The 23,916-nt window shown below is 50.9% G+C and overlaps 2 protein-coding genes across 2 annotated transcripts; both read right to left on the reverse strand.

The window, feature by feature from the left end:
- Positions 1 to 3,903: 3,903 nt before the first annotated feature.
- On the reverse strand, positions 3,904 to 9,624 carry LOC137141260 (lymphocyte antigen 6E-like). Its single transcript, XM_067530088.1, has 3 exons — positions 9,615 to 9,624; positions 5,771 to 5,890; positions 3,904 to 4,103 (listed from the first exon to the last, which is right to left on the reverse strand). Exons 1-3 carry the CDS (start codon positions 9,622 to 9,624, stop codon positions 3,904 to 3,906), a joined length of 330 nt encoding a protein of 109 aa, XP_067386189.1.
- An 8,012-nt stretch (positions 9,625 to 17,636) lies between these two features.
- LOC137141268 (DNA topoisomerase 1-like) lies at positions 17,637 to 23,716 on the reverse strand (the record flags this gene model as incomplete). The annotated part of the gene is made up of 3 exons (XM_067530100.1): positions 17,637 to 19,239; positions 21,812 to 21,961; positions 23,568 to 23,716. Coding segments are annotated over 3 exons (402 nt in total), but the record flags the coding sequence as incomplete, so codon positions are not given.
- Positions 23,717 to 23,916: the final 200 nt, after the last annotated feature.

The following is a 23,916-nucleotide window of genomic DNA, read 5'->3' on the forward strand; positions in this document are numbered from 1 at the left end:
TGTCATTAGGATCTTTAGAAAGAGGAGGAACATGGGAGAGAATTGGTCAGATGGAGCTCATCAGAAAACTTCATCCATTGCGTGAATGTGACTTCTAGACCACACACGGACCTGGCCAGACTCTGGGTAATGATAGAGCTTGGTCCATATGTCCCTATCGATGGGATAATTGACATTTCTGCTCTTTGCATGAACATAAGGAGCTGATTTGGGCGTGGGAGAAGGAAGAGCACCAACCCAGATGTCGAAGATCTGGAGCGTGCAGTTGTTCCTGGTTGGGCTGCTGGAATAATAGCAGCGGGATTGTAAGAATAGACCCCAGTCCAGTTTAACACTGGCTCCAAGAGCAATGTATGAGCTGGTGCTTAACTGGAAAGTGCATCTATCATGCCGCGCGGTGGGTGTTGTCCCTTGTGGTTTATATTCTCTGCAGATTTCATCATGGGAATAATAGCATAAAATCCGCCGCCTGCATGTCACAGGCATTGCAGAAAGTTTTGCGGTTTGTTTGATTAGTCCCTGGAACGCCCACCAGCATCGTCCTACTGAAATGCTGCGGGAGCGACCATACCCTTGGCAAACATCTCTGCAGCTCTGAGACACCTTTTGGGCTCTACCCTGCCTGGCATGTCTCTCTCCCATCTGCAGCCTGGCTGAGCCCAATGTTACCGTATGAGCATCAGATTGAGCCCGGGTCTCACAGCAGGTCCCTGCTTTTACTATGTTGTCCAAGAGGACAGAGCGCTGGGTGAGGTTCTGACTCTCCTTTTCAGGGGTGAACAAGAGGCAAAGGAAGTTGCATCCACCTTTCAAGTGCAGCCTTCTATATTCTTTACACGGCAGTAATGGCCTGTATGTGCTAGTGGTTGGCAATTCCTCCCCCACGTAATCTGCAGGTACACTTACTGTGCCGGCTAGCAGATTCATACACATTAATACCAATTATCTCACTCTCTAAACCCGTTTCCTTTGGCCTGAACCGTTATGTGCGTGTTCTTGCAATGTACCTTGTGGTTACCGGGCTGTCCCAGAAGTTTGGTAAACACTTTCAGTTCCCCAAAGTCTAAAAGGGCATTTATCTATGCCAGATGTTACCAACACGCAAGCTCTGAGCTAATCATATGGGATACAGTATGATATACAGTTTATTTAGTCTGCAGAAGAGAAGAGTGAGGGGGGATTCGATAGCAGCCTTTAACCCACCCAGAAAGGGAATTCCAGGGATGATGGAGCTAGGCTGTTCTCAGTGGTGGTAGATGACAGAACAAGGAGCAATGGACTCAAGTTGCAGTGGGGGAGGTCTAGGTTGGATATTAGAAAAAAAATTTCACTAGGAGGGTGGTGAAGCACTGGAATGGGTTACCTAGGGAGGTGGTGGAATCTCCGTCCTTAGAGGTTTTTAAGCTGCGGCTTGACAAAGCCCTGGCTGGGATGATTTAGCTGGGGTTGGTCCTGCTTTGAGCATGGGGTCAGACTAGCTGACCTCCTGAGGTCCCTTCCAACCCTGATCTTCTCAGATTCTATGATACAGGTCTGCAGGCTCCTTGCGTTACAGCCAAACATAGTCAAGTAATGTCTATTGAAATCATTCAATACATCAATATAAGCCAAAATAATATAATTGATCAAACCAGGAAACAAAGACCGGGTATATAATATCGCAAGCTGGCCCTATGGGCTAGATGTGGAAGAAGACTGTGGCGGTGACTGAAGATGGTATGATAAGATAGGAACAGCCCGTAACTCTGTCCTTCCCCTTTATCGCCTGCCAGTCTGGCCGTGATTAGCGCTGCACAGGGTATCCCAGGTGGGGTCTGGCCTGGGCCTTATATAATCACAGCACTGCCTTCTCGAGAGTAATTATCTGTAGGCCGGCCGGTGACTGGTCTTTCCCCTCTACCACGGCCCATGTGTAAGTGCAACCAAGACCAACTTCCCAGCTCTCTCATTCCTGGCCTGGTGTCCAGGGGACGGTGGCTGTGTAGCAATGTTATCCATCTAGCGCAGGGAGTTGTCCATCACTGCCGCAGCTGGGCCCCTTCCATGTAAAATCAACAGCAACAGCCAAGTCCCTAGAGCGCTCCGTGGCATCGCTGGCATCTCTCTTTTTTCCTGGGTAAAACCTCTGCGTGCGGGAGAGTTTTGGATTTGGTTTTGTAGCTTTTATTAATTTCCTTTATTTTGTTTCTAGGCTGATTTGTTTAAGGCTTTGTGGGGGTTGGCTGGGAATTTGGGGGTAGAAAGGGGTGCCCGGGTTGGGGTGGAGGGGTCATTCTGCTGGCGGGAAGACCTTTTTGAAGAGGACGGCTTTGCAATGGTTCCTAAGGATGGCCAGGCTCTGGGGCACCTGATCTCCTCTGGCAGACTGGTTCATGGCTACGTCCCCTTCAACTGAGAAAGCTTTGTCCCCAGCTCCCATGCTGCTCAACCTGCAGTGCCTCAGAGCACCACCTCTCTCCTGGCACTTCAGAGATCAAAATTTGGTCTTTAATGTAGCTGGGGCTTGACCATCAGAATGGCCACCCTGGGTGAGAGCAATGATCCATCTAGCCCAGTAGCCTGTCTTCTGACAGTCCCTAGTGCTAGATGCTTCAGAGGAAATAAACAGAGCAGAGTAACTGTGGAGTGATCCATCCCCTGTTGTCCAGGCCCAACGTCCGGCAGTCAGAGGTTTAGGGACGCTCAGAGCATGGGGTTGTATCTCTGACCATCCTGGCCAATAGCCATTGATGGACCTATCCGCCATGAACTCTTTTTTGAGTCCCATTTTAATTTTGGCTTTCCCAACATCCCGACAAGAAGTTCCACAGGTTGACTGTGCGTTGTGTGAAAAGCACTTCCTTCTGGTTGTTGGAAACCTGCTGCCTATTAATTACATTGGGTGACCCCATGGTTCTTGCGTTATGCGAAGGGGTAAATAACACTTCGCTATTCACATTCTCCACCCCAGTCATGATTTAATAGACCTCTGTCATATCGCCTCTTAATCATCTCTTTTCTAAGCTGGCCCGTCCCAGTCTTTTTAATCTCTCCTCGTATGTTCCACGCCCCTAATCATTTTTGTTGCCCTTCTCTGCACCTTTTCCAAGTCTAACAGATCTTTTACTGAGCTGGGGTGACCAGAACTGCATGCGGTATTCATGGCGTGGGCGTACCAGGGATTTATAGAATTGAAAGGTGCAGCAGCAAACACGGTCTTGCAAGGGCTTGTCCGGGATCCAGTCATTATTATGAGGGCTCCACCCTGCTACCCTCCACTCAGGGGGCGACCTTCATTTCTGCATTCGCACATTTGGAGCAGACAATAAGGAACACGCTCAATGGAGGTGTTTATTTCCCTTGCAAAGCCAGAGGCTCCCTGCAGGGTGAAGGGAGGTGGGGTGTCTCAGGATCCGCATGAATCTCATCCTGAGGAATGTAAATTCCTGCTCTCTTGACATAACTCCTCCCTAGGGAATCCCTGATCTCCATTTCACTAGCACATTCGGCAGGGAATATAGGCTCACACTGAAGTCCCGAGTCTACAAAATGTCAGTCGTGAGCCTTGGCATCACCTGCCGGAAGAGGCGTTGCTATGATTTATTATTCGGGTAGCACCTATGGGCCCCGTTCAGGGCTCAGGGCCAAACTGTGCTAGGCACCGGAGAGAGAAATAAAACAGAGTCCCTGCTCCAGAGAGCTAGATCCCTGCCAGGTTTCTCCAGAGACGGCAGCTCCGTGTTTCCCACCCCAAACGCATGGGCGTGAACATTCTGGATGTGCAGAGCTGCACCCGGGAAACCAACCCACGGTGGGCAGGGCGACAAAGGCGTTGCATACAAGATTGAGCCAGCTAAATGCTTGTAGGGCTCGCACGGGTTGGTCAGGATAAACCCCTGATTTCCCAACACATCCCAGCCCCGGTCAGACCAGGAGATAGACGAAACTGGCCAAAACCCCAACCCCCAGTGTCATGTAGCTGAGCGTCACGCCGGCGGCCCTGTTCCGGTTGCAATAGTCCCTCTGGCAACAGGAGGTAACAGAGCTTCCCAGGCCTGCCTGCTGGCTGGTCGCAGAGCACATGGGCAGGCACAGCTTGGTGATGCGCATCACGCCGGAAGAGCCTAAATCAAAAGAGAAAGCGAAGAGGCCCTGAGGACTGCAGCCTTCCCCTAAGGGCGCTCAGCCTGGCCGGGAGGAGAGACCAGCCTCGTGGTGTCACTAAGCGGGCACGCCAGAGCTGAGAAATCTCAGTTACCTCCAGGCATCCCACTGGGAGTGACCACCTGGCTGAATCGGGTGGGACGCCGCATGCAGCGTGAAGGCCAACCCGCAGAGATCTTTGTCCTCCACTTCCTGGCAGGGACCAGGAAGTGGTGTTTGGAGTGGGAGTGGGGGGGTCTTAGTACAGCGCAGGAGCTCCAGCACGGAGATTCCTGGGGAAGAGCTGAGTAGTTGGGGCATTAGTCTCAGGCTTGAGACAGGTGCGTCTATTCCCTGCTCTGCCACTGACTTCCCATGGGACCTTGGGCAAGTTGCCTAGGCCCAGCTCCTCAAAGGTATTTAGATGCCTAGTGCCCTAAATACCTTTGAGGATCTAGGCCTTGGTTCCCCTTCTGTACAATGGGGACAAGAGCACTGCCTTCTCTCATAGGGGTGCTGCCAGGATAAATGCTTTCAAGACTGGGAGATGCGCAGATGCATCAGGAAGGGGGGGCCAAGTAAGCACCTAAGAGATTATTTAGCTCTCCCCAGAAGCACACAACACTGGTGTCTGTTCCGCCCCTGCTGTCACCACTAGGAGGGTGGTGAAGCACTGGAATGGGTTACCTAGGGAGGTGGTGGAATCTCCATCCTTAGAGGTTTTTAAGCTGCGGCTTGACAAAGCCCTGGCTGGGATGATTTAGTTGGGGTTGGTCCTGCTTTGAGCAGGGGGTTGGACTAGATACCTCCCGAGGTCCCGGCCAGCCCTCCTCTTCTCTGATTCTCTGATTCAGATCTAAAACCACTTACTGGCTCTGCTGCTTTGCAAACGCAGTTACTTCCGTGCATTGACTCCTGGTGGGCCCCACACTACCCGTGTCAATCTATTGTCCATGCAGACTGTTTGGTCTGAGAGGCGGGGGGTTGGATTAGATTAGCATACTGCATTTATAGACCAATAGGATCTATGGCTGCAGTTATATCACTATCTCTGGCGAGGTGTTTCTAACGCCCCAGCCCAATGGTTGCATGGCACTTTTTCAGGGTTTTCCAACAGCAAGCTTTCATCTAGTTCTTACTTGTTCCCTTTGGGATGAGTGAATGTGCGTGTGTGTACATTCTCACTCTTCTAGCGGGAAGGGGGGGAGTAAGAAGGGATGTGGTAAACAGAGAGCAGCAGGGATGAGTGGGACGGGGGGAGGGATGCAGCGGCGAGGGAGCCGAGCAGGGAAGGGGACAGGACAGGAAGTTGTTCTGCACTGGGATCCGGAATTGCTGTTGGCGGGCCTGGATGTGCACCCTGGTTATTAAAAAGGAGAATACTTAGCAATTCTATCGGGCTATATCTGGTAACAAACATTAATTAAGCCTCCCAACTTCCCAGTGAGGTAGGCTAAGTGAGTTTTATGACCTCCATTTCAAAGCTGGGGAAAGCGGGGCACAGGGAGTGTAAATGATTTGCCCAAGGCCAGAGAAAGAGTCAGTGTCATACAGCACCTGGCATCAGCCAGCAGGCGTTCTCTGTTCTCAGTGCTGTGCACAGACCAGTAGCAAACTCTCTCGGCTAATCACGAACGCTGAAACTTACTATCTTTTTTCATCTCGATTACTGTTGCACAGTATTTGTCAGCGTCTGCGCAGTCGGTGGGTATCATGCACTGGTCGTTGCTGGGTTGCGTGGTGCACGTGTAGCACTTGAGCGAACGAGCTAAGGAAAGGAGACACAACACAGACCACGGACATGTTCTGACATAGGGGTTTGCTATGCCAGATCCATCTACTCTGCTGTCTTACATGCAATGGTGATCAACGCTAATGCTTCCTAGCAGGGAAACCGACCCACAACTAATGCGCTAGGATACTTGTGCAATGCTATACGCATGGGATTGGCTTTAATAATACTCTGCACATTTACAGCAACGCTGCAAACAGTAATAGGGCAATCGGCTCTCCAGAGAGAAGCTTGCCGTTTCTGTTTTAGGGCTGAATTTTGCACCCTCTCTCCACTTCCCCAAGGAAAATCAGATTGGCCTGAAAATTGGTAGGTCAAGTCAGAGCCTGGGGTAGAATTTGTGGGTAAAATCAAAAGTAATTTGAGCAAGGGGGTTCCAAGATAAAGCACCCTCAACTAGTTCAGGCAGAAGGCCCCCCATTGAGACAGGGAAATGTAACTGACCTCCATTTACAGACGGGAAAAGTGAAGCACACAGTGATGTTTGAAAACCAAGCTGAAGGGATTAGGATAGATCCGTGACAATGCAAGAAACAGACGAAGTAAATTATACAGAAAGAGTCCACAAAGAATTATTTCACTTATAGTCGAGAGACGGCACAGGGCAGGGGGACTCTGGGATTCCCACCTTCTGGATTCTGATGCTTAAGAGATCTGACCGTCCTGTCCTCTACAGAAATTCCAGTCTCCAAACCCCATCGCTAGCTAAGCAGATCATTGCAGAATGAGGTCAGCTCCCTCCCCACGTCCCCATCCTTTCTGAGCATGCTGTAGTGCTGCCCATCCAGCCCAAGAGAACCACTGGACACCTCACCTCGCTCAGCGCACAGGACAGCAGCCAGCAATACAGTCAGGCAAGTCCTCATCTTGGTTTGCTTTCCTCTGCCTGCACCACAGGTGAAGTTTATATACCTGCCTGGAGCTCTTGTGACTATGCAGGTAGCAATGTTAAAGGTCTGCTTCTGACTTGGGCTGGGTCACAAATAACAACACCTTCTGATTCAGGTGGCGGCTGGGTGAGAGAGCTGCGGTCTGGTTTACTGGGCACTGAATCCTTATGGGAATCAAGTACTTGCTTCTCACTCACAGCCTGGTCCCCAGCTTGCATTGGCGGTGCGGTCTAGGGGGCTGACTGTCTGGGAGCAGCTCGGAGAGGTGAGGCAATTAGGTCACGTCACTGACTGTAAACCTGGTGCCTCTTCTAAGAAAGCATCGCCTTAATTATACCTTTAGGATGATTGTCTCTGAATCCTTGCCTATGCCTCTGATTCCAAGTGAGGGGTCTGGAAAACGGAGTTCCACCCGGGGCACAAAACAGGGTCTGGTGATGACTCAATTGTCCAAATCAAACAGCAGCCTTCATGTGCAGCATGCACAGCTGACTTGTGCTGGACCAGACCGGGGCATCCCAGGGGTGTCTCACAAAGCTCATGCAAGACAAGACAGCAATGCACGGGCATCTGACGGAGCAAAAAACTGAGGAGGAGGAAGCAGCTGTAAGATCAGGTCCAATGCACGTAGCGCGAGGGTGTGGATGTTTCTTCTTGAGCAGTGAAGTGATAACAGCTGTGGATGGTCCCCGCCCAATACAGCTAGGACTCTGAGCCTGTCATGATACCAGTGTCAGGTGAACTGCCTGAGCAACAAGAAGATACCGTCCACCAGTGAGGTGCTCAAGTTGTTTTGAACTATCCACAGCTAGGTGACAATGGGGTAACTGTAGCAGCTGATACAGGCAGGCAGGGACACTCATGACATCTCCAGATGGCTGTGTCAGGTGGTAACTGAGACAACCAGGGTGATCTAGTGCCTATTGCTTCACAGCTGGCACCCGAGTGGGAGTCACAGGATCTAGGCTGTATTTGCGATCTCCACGGGTGACCTTAGAAAAGTCATTCACCGCTTGGTGTCTCCTTTTCATTCTTGGCGAAAAAGGGGGGAGATAGAAATAAGCGAGTCAAGCCTCACTACGGGTGAGAAGAGCCTTGGAGGGGAAGGTGCTTGGACTTGGGGAAGGATCGTTTCTGGCGACCAGTGCGTGCAGATTCTAATTCACCTTGGAGTTGGAAGAGTAGGAGCACAGATCTTGTTTTTCAGGAAGAATGGAGCGCCTTTAACTACCTCAGGCTGTTCTCGGTGGTGGCAGATGACAGAACAGCAATGGTCTCAAGTTGCCCGTGCGTCCTGTCAATCAGTTCCATCCAGCCCTGGCTGGGATGATTCTATGTTTGCTGACCATGGAAGAGCAAGATGCAGCCCTCCAGAATCTGAAGTGTCATTTGGATGGTTCTGGAGAGACATTTCCACAGCACTGGGTCCCTGTGTGGAAGTTGTGACTGCATCAGGGTGAAGCCAGCCTATTATTAAAAGCAAGAATCACAGCATATTTGCAGGGAGGCTTGAGTAACATGTGTCCCACCATGTGCCGTGGGTAAGAAAATGCATGTCGTTACATGGCACAATCTCCTGCTGGGGTAGCGTGTGGGCGTAGCTGGTAATAAGTAAAACATCACGTAAGCCCTGAGGGACAGATCTCTAATTAAGCACCTTTTGTAGGCAGTTTTCTATGTACTGCAATTAATATACACCCAGCCCTACACGCTGAAGGTATTAAGGGACTTACCCAAGATCATGGTGCAAGTCTGTGACAGACCCAAGAACTGAATCCTGGTCTCCTGTGGCCTGACCCTGTCCTTTAACCACAAGATCCTCTTCTCCTGTTTGCACAGCTAATATCCCTCGGGCAAATACAGCAAGGAGCAGATGTTCTGGCATTGCGTCAGAGCACTAGCATGGAGAAATCGCTACAGAGCCCATATTATCAAAGCAAAACAAACGATCACACGTGTCAACTGAGAGAGACCCTGAGAGCAAGACTTCAACATTGCTTTGCACAGGAACTGAAGGGTTGGGCTGTGGGGGCAGCAGAGGAGAGAAAATTCCCTTGGGACCGTCAGGGTCTACATCCGGGCTCCCAGAACTGGGTTGAGCCCCACGCTGGGGTGTTGTTCTGGTGACTCTTTCTTGCGTCTCCGAATTTATCTTGATTTCGCAATGCAAACGTGACCCTTTGAGCCAGAGACCTTGCAGGCTGGGACTGTCTTCGCTGCACCTCGCACCTTCCTTGCAATGAGCTGGGCAGGGCTCTCAAACACGTTCACTTGAAATAACTCACTGGAGAGGTTTGGCCTGGGCTCATTCTGTGCTAGGGATCGAGAGACGCAGCCCACCAAATTGTGGCTGATCGCGTTATCCACTCGATAACCATTCGGTGCTCGAACTCTTCCAAGCTGTGACCCCCCTCGCCCCTTCTTAGACATGAGGAACACACTAACTCTCAGGGGATTTAAACTCTGCAATAGGCTTCCAAGGGAGAATGGGAATCCCAATCCCCGGAGGTTTCGGAGAGCAGGTTGGACAAACCCCTGTCAGGGATGGTCTATCTTTACTTGGTCCTGTGGGGGGCTGGACTAGGTGACCTCTCAAGGTCTCTCCCATCCCGTGATCTTAATACACAGATTGCCTGGGACACCCCCCCCTTTTATTATAGGCCTTTCTATGAGGCTCATTATTGCAGCATCAGAGCCCGTCACCTCCACTCGTGAACTTACCGGCACAGCACACCTCTGAGCTCAGGCAGGTTTACTTGTCACACGCTGCGGATGCAGAAACGGCGGCACAGAGAGGTTAAATGACTTACCCAAGGTCATGCCGCAAGTCTGTGGCAGAGCCAAGAACTGACTCCCAGTCTCCTGAGGCCTGGGCTTGTCCTTCAACCACAAGACCCTCTTCTCTTGTTTGCACACAGCTAATATCCCTCTGGCAAATACAGCCATTGCTGACGTGGGAAGATGATATTAGGAAAGTATTACGGGTGGTTTTAGCTTCCATTGATGTGTTTTAGCAGGTGAAACAAGGGGGAGGATCCAGTACCAGCGAGTGCACCACAGACCACAATTTGAGAATGATCTAGGGTGATGAGATAGTAAGTGTTAAAAATCAGGACAGAGGGTGGGGGGTTAATAGGCACCTGTATAACACAAAGCCCCGAATATCAGGCCTGTCCCTACAATATCAGGACATCTGGTCACCCTAGAATGATCAATGGTTAGGACACAGGCCTTGGGCTTGGGAGAAGTCCCTGCTCCCCCTGCAGGCTGCCTGTGTGCCCTTGGGCAAGTCATTTAGCCTCTCTGTGCCTCAGTTTCCCATCTCTGCAATGAAGCTAAGAGCTTTGCCCTGCCTCACAGGGGGATTCTGGGGATAAATACACTCAGGACAATGAGGTGCTCAAATACTGTAGAGATAAGAGCCAGGTAAGGACCGCTAATATAAACAACTGTTTCTGAACATTAGATTGAGAATGCCAGGGGAATGGGATGAATTATTTTGGGTCCATACATGCCAGGTTCACAGCCCACCTGGCTTCACACGTTAGCACCTTCCAAAAGAAAAACACATGGACTGCTTAAAGGAATAACACACCCCAATCCCACTGCAAGGATTGCACAGGGCATATGTAACTCTTGATTATTTGTATCACAGTATGGCCTAGAGGCGCCAGTCAAGGACTGACGCCCCATTGTGCTAGGCACTGTACACACATGTAGTAAAAAAAACCAGCCCCTGTTCCAAAAAGCTCCTTTCATGAGGCCAAGACTGTCAGCAGCTTGTCTCCCCAAATGTAGGAAGCCAGGGCATCCTGCCGCACCCCTAGGTATATTAGACCAGTCCTTAGTACTTCACCTGTAAGCAGGACCGCCCCCTCCGCCCTCACTATTCATCTCTCCCTGTTCGTTTCCATGCCAGAAGTCCCCACAGTCTCTTCACTGGCATTTGACTCAGCATTCAAACCAATTTCCAGTGTAAGACACGCAATACACAAGGATTAGCCAGGGAGGTAAGCGTCTCCCAGTCTGTGATGAGATGAGGTGGACGTAAACGGGGTGCAGGACGAGATAACAGGGAGATGAGCCGGTTAGCTATGATGAGCAGCTACCACACAACTGCCCAGCTGTTCTTGAGGGGTTTTGTGGGCATCGCTGCAGAGGTGAGTTTGGAGGAGGCTAGTGGTGGCTTGTTAGGTTTTTATGGGAACTCCACACTGAGAATGTACCATGTACATGACAATCCTTCGCATATGAACAGCCAGGGCAAGAGGGCTGAGATTTTTCAGCACTCCAAAATGAAAACAACTTGCCTCCTATTGTTTACATTGTGGTAACAGCTAGCAGCCCAGTCACTGTGCTAGGGGCTGTACGAACTCAGACTGCCCCTGCCACGAAGGCCTTACAGGCTAAATATTACAGCCCACTGTTACTGCAGTCACTTCTTAGCTGCCCCTGAGCAGTTTCTAGATAGAGAACAAACACAGAAATTAGCAGTGGCTGTTTTCCCACGTGGACAGCTTCATTCAGCAACTTCAAAAGTCAAAACCTCACCCTCCAGCTCTTGTTCTCTGTTTAGAAAGTTGTTAGGAAGAGCAACGAGGCGTCTCGATAGACCTGCCTCCTGTCCCTTAACTACAAGGAATTTCCCATGACCCTGTAATGATGAAGCAAGCACTAGCTATTTTTAACAGCCTTTGGATTGGAAAATAACTGATGGTACATTCACTCTGTACTCACAACCTAAATTCCAGTCACTCGTGATGCCAGAATGAGGTGCCACTCACTGTGTTAACTCTGAAGCCTAACAACAACTGTTTAAATGTCAGCCTTGTCAATTCCTTCCCTGCCAATCAACAAATGCAAGAAAGGTGATTGACATATGTGACCAAAGGACATCACGCTGCCAACTGACAGAGGGCATAAGGGTTAGAGGGATCCCATGGTTATCATAATGATTGTCAGATGTGTGTGCGGATAATATGTAAGGAGCTATGTACATATTCTGGAAATGATGTTCAGAGAGCCTTGTAGTTAAAGGCAGCCTTTGGATAGATCCCACCAGGCAGGCGGTGGGAGACACTTACCTCCCTTCCTTCTTCTCCAATCTCTTTCTTTGTTAGATCAACACCTTCTGGCTTTTACCATACACAAACCCAAGTGCTGCGTGTTCAGGGGAGCCGTGCCTCACCGTGCCACTGTTCAGTTGCATGCGTTGCTCCTTTCAGAGCAGAGGATCTGGGAGTCCTGTGAACGTCCGGCATCTCAGGGGCTGCACGTTGCAGACGGTGGCTCAAAGGGCGATGGGTGGGAGGGTGCCTATCGCTAACCTGCAGCGGGACAGCGGCCCCTGCGGAGGCTGAGAGGGGAGTGATTGCGTATTGGTGGCCAGGGGTGTTGGGGAGCTGACCGCCAGCAATCACAGACAAAGCTAAGATCAGATGGTAGCAAGGTGCCCTGGGTACTCCCGGAAAGTCTCACGACATAAGCAGCTCACCCCTCGCTTTTTGTCAGGCTGCCTGCACAGACATTGCTACGTCAGGGATGCTCACGGTCCATTCTGAAGGATATCTTTGCAATCAGAGGAGCTAGAGCCTTCCTTTTAAAAAAAAACAACAGACTGTGATGTTGGCCTCTAGAGAAGCCACTCTGAGAATGCTCAATTAGGGCAAAACGGCAATGAATGGAGCAGGCAAATCCCCAGAAACTGGTGCTATTTCTAAAAATTAGATTCAGCAAGCCAGCAACAAACAACATCTTATTACCTCACTGGTTATGCAGAAAAGGACCTGGGAGTTACAGGGGACAAGAAGCTGGATATGAGTCAGCAGTGTGCCCTGGTTGCCAAGAAGGCTAACGGCATATTGGGCTGCATTAGGAGGAGCACTGCCAGCAGATGGAGGGAAGTGATTATTCCCCTCTATTTGGCACTGGTGAGGCCACATCTGCAGAATCGTGTCCAGTTTTGGGCCCCCCACTACAGGAAGGATGTGGACAGATTGGAGAGAGTCCAGCGGAGGGCAACAAAAATGATTAGGGGGCTGGAACACATTCAAAGCAGGATGAAATCAGGTTAAAAAGTTTTTTAAAAAAAATGTGGCGGGGGGTAGGGGAGGGCAAAAGAAAAACAAAAAAATATCTTTTGTAATATACACATTTTACTACAGCATAACTGAAAAACCAGGTTACTTACCAGTAACTGCTGTTCTTCGAGATGTTGCTCATACCCATTCTACTGTAGGTGAGCATGCCTCCGTGCTCGGTTCCCAGAATTTTTTTCCCCTTAGCAGACCCTGTAGGGCCGGCTCCGGCGCCCCTTGGAGCCCCACGCACATGCCACGGTATATGAGGCACTGCCGGCCCTACAGCCCCTCAGTCCCTTCTTTCTGCCAACTCCGGTGGCGGGGACGGAGCGTGGGTGTGGAATGGACATGAGCAGCACATCTCGAAGAACAGCAGTTACTGGTGAGTAACCTTGTGATTGCTCACGTCCATTCCACTCTAGGTGACTAACAAGCAATACCTTGGAGGTGGGTCGGAGTTACCGGTGAGCTGCCCTCAGCACGGCTCTGCCGAATCCCGCGTCCTCTCTCGCCTGCTGGACGATGGCGTAGTGGGACGTGAAGGTGTGCACCGACGACCAGGTGGCGGCTCTGCAGCTGTGCTGCAGGGGCTCTCTCTCCAGGAAGGCTGTAATGAGGCTTGAGCTCTGGTTGCAGGTGCTGTGATGGTTCCCTGAAGCAGCACCTTCGCCTGCTCGTAGCAGAACTGGATGCAGGATGTAACCCACGAGGAGATGCGCTGGGTGGAGACAGGTGAGCCTTTCATCTGGTCAGCCACTGAGACAAGGAGCTGCGTCGATTTCCGGAACGGCTTTGTACGCTCGATGTAGAAGGCCAGGGCTCGTCTCACGTCCAGCGAATGCCATCTCCTCTCCTCCTCCGAACCGTGCGGTTTGGGAAAAAACATGGGAAGGAAAAGATCTTGATTACAATAAAATTAGGAAATTACCTTGGGCAGGAAGGCTGGATGCAGCCTCAACTGCACCTTGTCCTTATAGAATACTGTGTATGGGGGCTCCGAGGTCAAGATCCCAATCTCGGAGACCCTCCTGGCTGAGGTAATGGCCCCCAGGAAGGCTACCTTCCATGACAGCTGGAGCAGAGGGCATGAAGCCATGGGTTCAAAGGGGGGCTCTGTGAGTCTTGAGAGTATGAGGTTGAGATCCCAGGGAGGCAGCGGGTCACAGACCTGCAGATACAGCCTCTCCACCCCCTTGAGGAACCTGACCGACATGGGGTGGGAGAACAGGGATCTCCCCTCTAGCGGCTGATGGAAGGCCAAAATGGCCTCCAGGTGAACCTTCAATGAGGCCAGCGCCAGACCCTGGAGCTTTAGCTGGAGCAGGTACTCCAGGATCACCTGCAGAGGCGAGAGGCTGGGCGGGCTACCCCAGGACTCCTCCCAGCAGGTAAACCGCCTCCACTTAGCCCGATACACGACCTGTGTGGAAGGTTTCCTGCTGCCCAGCAGGACTTGTTGGACCTGCACCAAGCAGGCTCTCTCTCCCTCCATCAGCCACAGAGCCTCCAGACTGTGAGGTGCAGGGAGTCCAGGTCCGGGTGCAACAGGCGCCCATGGTCCTGGGAGAGAAGGTTGTGCCATCTCGGAAGTCCCAGGGGCGGGGCGATCGAAAGGTTCAGCAACGTGCTGAACCAGCGCTGTCTCGGTCAGGTCGGAGCGATGAGTGTAACCTCCGCCCTGTCCCTCTTTATTTTCAGCAGGACCTTGGGCAGGAGCGGAATGGGCGGAAATGCGTACATGAAGGTCCCCGTCCAGTCCATGAAGGACGCGTCAGATATCGACCCAGTCTCGTGACCCCGGAGCGAGCAGAACCTCAGACACTTGGTGTTCCAGGCTGACGTGAACAGGTCCAGTTGGGGAACGCCCCACTTCTGGAAGATCATAGCCGCCACCTCCGGGTGCAACGACCAGTCGTGGCGGGGTAGAAACGACCTGCTGAGGCGATCCGCCTTGTCATTCCTCACTCCCGGGAGATGAGAGGCAGTCAGGTGGAAATCATGCCTCACAGCAAAGTCCCACAGACGGGTAACTTCCTCACAGAGAGCCATGGAGCGCACCTCTTCCTACCTGTTTATGTAAAACATGGCTGCGGTGTTGTCCATCAGCACCTGCACCACGCTGCCTGTCAGGAATCGGAGGAACACCTTGCACGCTAGGCGAATGGCCCTCAGCTCCTTCACATTGATGTGCAGGCACCTCTCCTCCCCACACCAGAGCTCCTGAGTGCCTAGGTTGGCGCTGATATGGGCTCCCCATCCCACATCCGAGGCGTCGGAGATTAGGGTGACCGACGGGACCAGTTCCCTGAATGGAACGCCCTTCATCACTGCCCTGGGAGACCTCCACCAGTCTGGGGAGGCTAGGACAGGCGCGTGAACTGTGACCACACGATCCAGGGGGTGTCTGCTCGGCCCATATACCAACGCCAACCACACCTGAAGGGGTCTGAGCCTCAGGCGAGCTAGTCTCACTACGTACATGCAGGCTGCCATGTGGCCTAACAGCTGTAGGCAATGCCTGGCTGTTGTCGTGGGGCATGGGTGCAGCTGGGAGATGATGGAGACCATCGCCTTGAAACATGGCTGAGGCAGGAAGGCTCTGGCCTGGGAGGCATCCAGGGTGGCCCCGATGAATTCTATGCGTTGCACTGGGGTTAATGTGGACTTCTGCTCGTTTATGAACAGTCCCAGCCTGCTGCACGTGGAGCAAGTGAGGGTCATGATCTCCTGCACTTGGGATCTGGACCTGCCCCTGATCAGCCAATCGTCCAGGTACAGGAAGATTTACACACCCTTTCGTCTCAGGTGGGCAGCCACTACCGCCATGCATTTGGTGAACACCCTGGGAGCCGAAGACAGGCCAAAGGGCAGGGCTGTAAATTGGTCGTGGGAGCCAGCCACCGTGAAACGGAGGAAGTGCCTGTGGCTGGGGAGGATGAACACGTGAAAGGATGCGTCCTCAAGATCGAGGGCGGCGTACCAGTCTCCTGGATCCAGGGAAGCGATAATGGAGGCTAGGGAGACCATGCGGAACCTGAGTCGTTTGACGTAGTTGTTTAGATGACGCAGGTCTAATGTGGGTCTCAGACCCCCCCCTTGCCTTGGGGATGAGGAAGTACCTCGAGCAGAGCCCCTTCCCCTTTCTGCCTTGAGGGACCATAACCACCGCTCCCAGGTTGAGGAGGGTGTCCACCTCCTGCAAGAGGAGTTGCTCTTGAGAGGGGTCCCTGAGGAGGGACGAAGGGGGAGGGTTGTTGAGGGGGGTAGATGTAAACTGTAGGGCGCAGCCCCTGAGACTATCCCAAGGACCCAATGGTCTGGTGTGATCTTTGCCCATTCGGGATAGAAGGGCCTTAACCTGCCTAGGAAGGGGCGGGGCAGATCTAGGAGAGCAGTAGGGGCACCACCCTTGGGCACACCACTAAAACTGCCTCCTCCGATCGCCCGACCCCTTGGGGGCCCCTGCTGGGGGGCTGAGGACAAGCTGGAGGGCTGATTTCATCTTCTAAACCCCCTATTTCTGTCGGGTTGAAAGGGCCCAGGCAGAGGCCTCAATTGCTGCTGCGCCTGGGGCCGTGACTGCAGCCTGGAAGCTTTATATCACTGGCCCTTTCTTATGGGGTTGCATGAACTTAAATTTCCCAGGGAAAAAAATTACCTATTAAAAAAAATCCACTGACACCCATGTGAAAAATTCAGAACTATTCCTGACCAGCAAATGTTCTGCTCCTTCATTTCACTTTTGCAGAGACTTGTTTCTTCAGAAATCATCTATTCCCGTTCCTGATTCCTCTCTCCTCTGACTGCAACATCATAAGCATTTCCACAACAATCAATTATGCAAACAAGCCTTAAATGGGGCCTCTGCCCCATGGTATCAGAGTGCCTACCAGCAGTGTCACCAAAGAGATGTTTGATATCATGATGCGTTTGCATGGAGGAGAGAGAAAAAAAATCTTGTTCTAACAAGTGTGGGAGCCTTGGGTCCTGTGTCGATAGGGGCTGGATCGACTGTGGAGACCAAATATTCAGAGACGGGAATGTATAGACTTCCCACATGGGCCATCAGCAGCTTTAGAACTGGAGATCTTCTGCACCACCATGCATAACTTTATCACTGGAGCAAAGCAAGTATCTCCATTAGCTGGGAGTAGTAGTAGGCTGTTATCCTACAGTTGACCTACCACTAGAAGGAGACAAGACGCATACTCTTCTGGCACGTTACGGATGCACCTCTAGACACCCTTGAGTTACAACACAGATGGGCACTGAATATGTTCAATGCAGGCATCCTAATCTGGGAAGATGGTTTAAAGGGGGGATCCTTAGGGTTGAGAATCCCTTTAGGGGCCAAAGGAAAGTTTATGTTATTGATGAGTATGTTAGATGAGCTAATTTATATTACTACGATACATGTATCCACCAGACACGAACTAGACAAATCACTTTGGGACCCATCCAGCTATCAGATTAGAAACCCAGAGTCCCTGCTTCCTAATCAATGGTGATCAATTGCACACACGTCATCTCTCCTGCTTTCACCGCTGTTCAGCTCCCTCGCTTGAAGTTAACGTTTTAGAGCCCTATTTTCAAATGCATCCTCACAAAAACTTGTATGGGCCTCAGTTTTGCAGGCAGACCCTTCATCACCACCCGAGACCTGTGCAGGTTTCTCCCGAGGTAGGGGAGGTAGGGTAGGGTTGGGTTCTGGGACTGTATTATCCGGATAACCAAGAAGAGAGGACCAAGGTACCCAAAATATTTCAGATTTTAATGAAATGTTTCAAGCACCTAACTTCAAACAGAAACGAGAACTTAAATAAATTAACACATGAGCAACCATCTGAGAATCAGCACACAGCAAATGACCACTCTTCAGGAATGTCTCCTCACCATGGTGACACGAACTTTATCCACTGAATAATAGAAGGGTCAATCTTGGAGCCAATATAACCCTTGGTGTGCATATAAAGATTTATTGACAAAAGTATTTTTAGGCTTATTCCTTGCAAGATACGAAGTGCAAAGGGTTTCTTGGTGTGTGTATCAAAACAAGTGATTAAAAGATATATGGCAAATATCTTCATTTTACTGTACTTTACCTACAGTATATCCCTGGCTGGTCTGTGCTGAGTGCAGCATGCTTCCCTAGGTAACCAGATCAGTGAGAAATATGGTCTCGATCCGTGAAATTGCATGCCACACACTGTCGCTTCTACAGCAAAACCGTTACCTTTAGCAACGAACCTACCTAACATTTCCACCCCCGGCCATGGCCCTGGAACCTTTCCACCATATGAAAACAAATGGATGCAGTGATTTGCTTTGACTGATACTGGGTCTAAAGATACCTGAGGGGCTTGATCAAAAGTCCACTGAAGTCAATGGAAGAACATCTCTTGACCTCAGAGGGCTTCGGATCAGAGCCACAGAGAACGGTTCTCCCAGACCAAGGTTATACAGAGCAGTTGCATTCAAGCACGCTTTGCTCAGATCAACATGATTTTCACTTTGGGTTTCTACCATCTATTGTATAAACAACCCTAACTGCTGGGTGCCCTTTTCAATCATTTGCTTCCTCCATAAACCAAATGGTTCCTATAGATCACTGTGATTATGTGTGCGCCTCTGAACCCGTTTCCCCTTCCACAGATTATAGCAAACAAAATATCCTGTAATTCTGACTCCTGCTCAGACATGTTTAGAGACTATCCCTTCTCAGCATACTGAGGACTCCTGCTATACCCCTCCAGTCATGTTACAGCTGCATGTTTCAGTGTTTCCAGCTGCTTGTTTCCTGCAGCATCACTCCTTAGTGTTTCCTATCAAGCTAATTCTCAGGCAGAGTCTAAGGTCACAGATACCCTGATACAGAGAATGGAGATGGGACTAGATAATCTAATCGAGTTTTATACTGCACAAACAAGACTCGTACCTAACCGTCATCCTCTCAGAACAACAAGGTGGTGGGGGGAAAGACATGAAGCACTTGACAGCTATAATTAGAGAGAAGGAATTGAAAGTTCATGTTTAAGGCCATTATGGTCAGGACTGTGGTCTGTGTGTTTCAGATTTAAACTCAGGGTGTTCATCTTTCTATACCAAAAAAAAAAAAAAAAAAAAGAAAAGACATGACGTAACATGTATCAAATTCTTCCATTACACATTTTCCCCAACACATAAAATCTTCCAAAGCTACCAAAAGAGCAAGAGGTAACCCGGGCGTCCGTTGATCAGTAGAAAGTCACATTCTCAGAACTCAAAGTCTTCGTCAGCCATGTCAATTGCCCAGGCAAACTTCTCTCTCTGGGTCTTATTGTAAATCTTCTCGATAGGCACTCCAAACTTCTTACACCTGCGGGCAAGCAGAGTGCAGATGCTGAATTTAGCAGAAGGCTAAAGAAGGTGATTAGTTCAGTCGGTTCAACTGCCTGCCAGGGCAGGATTCTGACCTATGGGGCATTTTCCAATGGTTTACGAGTCTGTGGGTTTTCTGTAAACTTACATAAAGGGGCTGGTCCTGGGGCCGGTTTTGTTCAACATCTTCATTACTGATCTGGCGGATGGGGTGGATTGCACCCTCAGCAAGTCTGCAGATGATACTAAGCTAGGGGGAGTGGTAGATACGCTGGAGGGCAGGGGTAGAATACAGAGTGACCTAGGCAAATTGGAGGATTGGGCCAAAAGAAATCTAATGAGGTTCAACAAGGACAAGTGCAGAGTCCTGCACTTCAGACGGAAGAATCCCATGCACAGCTGCAGACTGGGGACCAATGAGCTAGGCAGCAGTTCTGCAGAAAAGGACCTGGGGGTAACAGTGGATAAAAAGCTGGATATGAGTCAGCAGTGTGCCCTGGTTTCCAAGAAGGCTAATAGCATATTAGCTGCATTTGTAGGAGCATTGCCAGCAGATCGAGGGAAGTGATTATTCCTCTCTATTTGGCAGTGGTGAGGCTGCATTTGGAGTATTGTGTCCAGTTTTGGGCCCCCCACTACAGGAAGGATGTGGACAAGCTGGAGAGAGTCCAGCAGAGGGCAACAAAAATGATTGGGGGACTGGAGCACATGACTTATGAGGAGAGGCTGAGGGAACTGGGCTTGTTTAGTCTGCAAAAGAGAAGAGTGAGGGGGGATTTGATAGCAGCCTTTAACTACCTGAAGGGGGGTTCCAGGGTGGATGAAGCTAGGCTGTTCTCAGTGGTGGTAGATGACAGAACTAGAAGCAATGGTCTCAAGTTGCAGGTGGGGAGGTCTAGGTTGGATATTAGGAAAACGTTTTTCACTAGGAGGGTGGTGAAGCACTGGAATGGGTTACCTAGGGAGGTGGTGGAATCTCCATCCTTGGAGGTTTTTAAGCTGCAGCTTGACAAACCCTGGCAGGGATGATTTAGCTGAGGTTAGTCCTGCTTTGAGCAGGGGGTTGGACACTAGATGACCTCCTGGGGTCCCTGCCAACTCTTATCTTCTCTGATTCTATAAATGCTTTGTGATAACCGAGATGTGGAACTGCAGGTTTATCAGTGACAAGCATCACTTCCTCATTCACAGTGCTATACAGAGTGCTGTTTGCTGTTACACACTGTAATGGAGGGAAGAAGGGTGGCCTGGTGGATTGGATGGGCTTGATATGTTTATGGAGGGGATGGTCTGATGATACGGCCCACAAAGGCATGTAGCTGATCTGCGATTGCTAGCAGCAAATATCCCCAACGGCTGGTGATGGGACACTAGATGGGGAGGGCTCTGAGTTACCACAGAGAATTCTTTCCCAGCTGCCTGGCTGGTGGATCTTGCCCACATGCTCAGCGTCTAACTGATCCCCACATTTGGGGTCAGGAAGGAATTTCCTCCCAGGTCATTGGCAGAAAACCTGGGAGGTTTTCATCTTCCTATGCAGCATGGGTTACGGGTCACTCGCAGGTTTAAACTAGTGTAAATGGTGGAGACTCTGTAACTTAAAGACTTTAAACCTGATTTGAGGACTTCAGTAACTCAGTCACAGGTCAGGGACTATTACAGGAGTGTGGGGTGAGGTTCTGCGGCCTGCAATGTGCAGGAGGTCAGACTAGATGAGCATGATGGTCCCTTCTGACCTTAAAGTCTATGAGACACTGGCCTGGGACTCAAAAGATACGGGTTCAATTCCCAGTTTAGCTGGATTCCCTGTCTGACCGCGGGCACATCACCATCTAACCGGTGATTATGTTCCCCATCTGGAGAAGGAGGATGCTCCTTCCTTCCCTCTCAAGGCGCTATGAGGAATAAATCCATTAATGATTGGGAAGTGCTCAGATACACTGGCGCTAGAAAGACAATGGAAGCAGAGTTTCCCACTAACCAGACAAGTCACCATGTGCTCTGGGATCTGCACTAGATTCCAGGGGATGCAATTCAAGATGCTGGTTTTAACTTTGGGCAGGCCGCTGCACACTGACTATTCCGTAGTGACCCAGGTCCCACACTACACAACGTCGAGCGCACCGTAGCGGGGTCCATATGGGCCATCATGGCGCAGTGCGCCGGAGATTCACACCCCAGCTTGCCACAGGCCAGCTCGCCGTACAGACAAGCCCTTGGAGACCGGTTTGGGATCCTGTTCCCCGAGAGATCACCTTTGCGTCCTGGGCCATCCTGCCCCAGCTGGGGAGACCAGGGTCTGTCTGGGCGGAAGCTCCCGTATAATAAACAAGAAGAGCTGCTGGCAAAACATTCCCTGTGTGGGATGCTCACCTTTGCAACTCAGCCCCTCTCCCAGCAGCCTAGGTCCTGCTGAGTCTGGTTGTGTCTGCAAAACCCTTTCCCCCAGTTTGGAGGGGCTGGTGCATGTTTCATTCTGCACGGGCAGTGCTTGGCTGTCATGCTCTGTCCTTACGGGACAGGAACGCATAAGGGTAAAGGAACAGCTCTGAAAAGCGCCAGCCACCTACCAGGCCACACTGATCCTGGGATCCAGGTAGTTCAGCTTGGACGTGCCCAGAGCAATCTGCTTGTTCTCCTCTTTGTCCGTGGCTTGGACGTTCAGCTTCAGCAGCTGTTCTTCTATCTTCTCCAGCAGCTTCTTTTTCTTCTCCACAGCCCTGGCGGAAGAGCAGGGACAATTCAGCCGGGACGTTAAAAAGGGAAACAAAGCAGGGCTGAAATAACAGAGTGACACGCCGCAGCACAGTCCCTGGCGCTCTGGTGGTTCTATACGCACCATTGGCAGGCGGATACGCCAGAAACCTAGCTTTAACAATAAGGATGAAGCCTGCTGCTCTGGCCAAGACAGGAAAAAGAGCCAGGACCCACGGTTTGCCATGGCCACGAGGATCGAGACCCAGAGGTTTTGTTTAACAGTCACTAAGACCTAAGCCTCTGATCCATTAAAGTCAGTGGAAAGGCTGCCACTTCTTTCAACTATCAAAGCATGGGCTAACGGAGGTACGAGGTCATGGCTCCATGGGATCAGTTTGACGGAGAGCTTCCAACAGCCTGCAAGAAAAGGCTGTAAACCACATGGGAGCCGGGGTGAAGATTAACATGGGAGAAGTAGATTGAGACCCCCTGGCATGAAGCCTAGATATGGCACTATGACAGTGAAGAGGAGGATTTGGTTACGGCTAACTAAGGTAGATCTCAAAACATAGAGCTCAATAGAAGATAACAGCTGGATTTTTGTAAGGGATGGTAGGGGCACCATGAAAACCAATGCCTAGGGAAATTCATCTCTGGGAGGTGATGCGTTTAAGGGCTCTGGAACCATTACTGGATGGTGAAGGTGTCTTCTCTGAACGCCGGTGGTTCTTCTCCTCACCCCTATTCAGGCCAACTTTGTGCCAGATCACACGTCTCTAGCCACGAGAAGCTTGAAGCGCGTGTCACTTGGCTGGACAGTATTTTATCAGCAGCAGCAGTAAAGGTGTGCAGCTCTCGGGGTCTAAAATCTGCCTTTATTGCAGGATGATGTCCCATAAAGAAACCCCACAACCTCCAAGACCCAGGAGCCAGCCAGAACCTGACTTTGAAGCAGCAGGCAGCGCTAGCAATGAACATCCTGGAAAGCACGATGATCCACAGTCACTCCCACATTGATGTGTCACAGTGGGGCTTTCCTAAGCTTGGAGTGGCAGGAGAAACTGAAAACCAGGTTAAGAAAAATCACCAAGACTGATCCCTCCTCCTCCAGTCCCCAGATCCCGTACACCCAGGTCTGGTCTACACTGCAGAGTTAGGCAGACATAAGGCAGCTGACGTCGCTTTAACTCTGTAAGCGTCAACACTAAAATGTCGGTCCACTCCACTGCCACGTGAAGCGTCGCGCTTACGCCACTGTTGTTAGAGCAATGCAGCGCCCGTGTAGACACACGTAGACGCTGCCTTGCTCACACTGATTCTTGCCATCCAGGGCTGGCAGACGGAGCCCCGCTGCCCGGGGGGGGATTGGGAAGAGGGAAGGAAGGAGAGCCCGGGCGGCAGGCTGCGGCTGCCAGTGCCCCACAGTGTCAGTTACATCGGTGCGAGTCTGCCTGGGGAGGACGCCCGCCGCCGACAGAAGGAACATAGCGTGGACGTTAAAAACCAAACTCATTACCGCGGTGGCTGCATGTCGGCTTAACGTAAGTCGACTTAATTCTGTAGTATAGACATGCCCCAGTCCCACCCGTTTCCCTCTGCTAACGAGACAGAGATCAAAGAGACCCTCACGCTTTAGACTTCACATCTTTTTTGGCTTTGAGGTCAGCCTTGGCTCTCTTCAACTCGACCTGTGCCTCAGACAGCTGTTCCTTCTTGGCGTCGATCTGGGAAAACAAAGAAAAATTACCAGGAAATTCCCTTCTTTCTGGATGTAGATTCTGCCCCAGCAGAGACCCAGAGCCACCATCTCATTTCCATCACACACACTATTCGGTTGCCTTATCGCCACCGCCCTCGGTTTCCTATCACACCTTCTCCAGCACGCTACAGGCCAGTCCCTTTGTGCTGGCCCCATTTTAGGCATTTCACATCCTAAAAAGATGGACAGGGCTGGTCTCAGAAAGCAGCCTCCCTGCTC

This window comes from Emydura macquarii, unplaced genomic scaffold, assembly GCF_026122565.2.
Source record: "Emydura macquarii macquarii isolate MOO-44397 ecotype Brisbane River unplaced genomic scaffold, CSIRO-AGI_Emac_v2 contig_366, whole genome shotgun sequence".
NCBI lineage: Eukaryota > Metazoa > Chordata > Testudines > Chelidae > Emydura > Emydura macquarii.

Coding starts and splice junctions, on each gene's coding strand:
- LOC137141260 (XM_067530088.1), bottom strand. Junction 4,104..5,770: donor AATCGAGATGAAAAAAGATA/GTAAGTTTCAGC, acceptor CTTTTGATTTAG/GCTCTTCCGGCGTGATGCGC.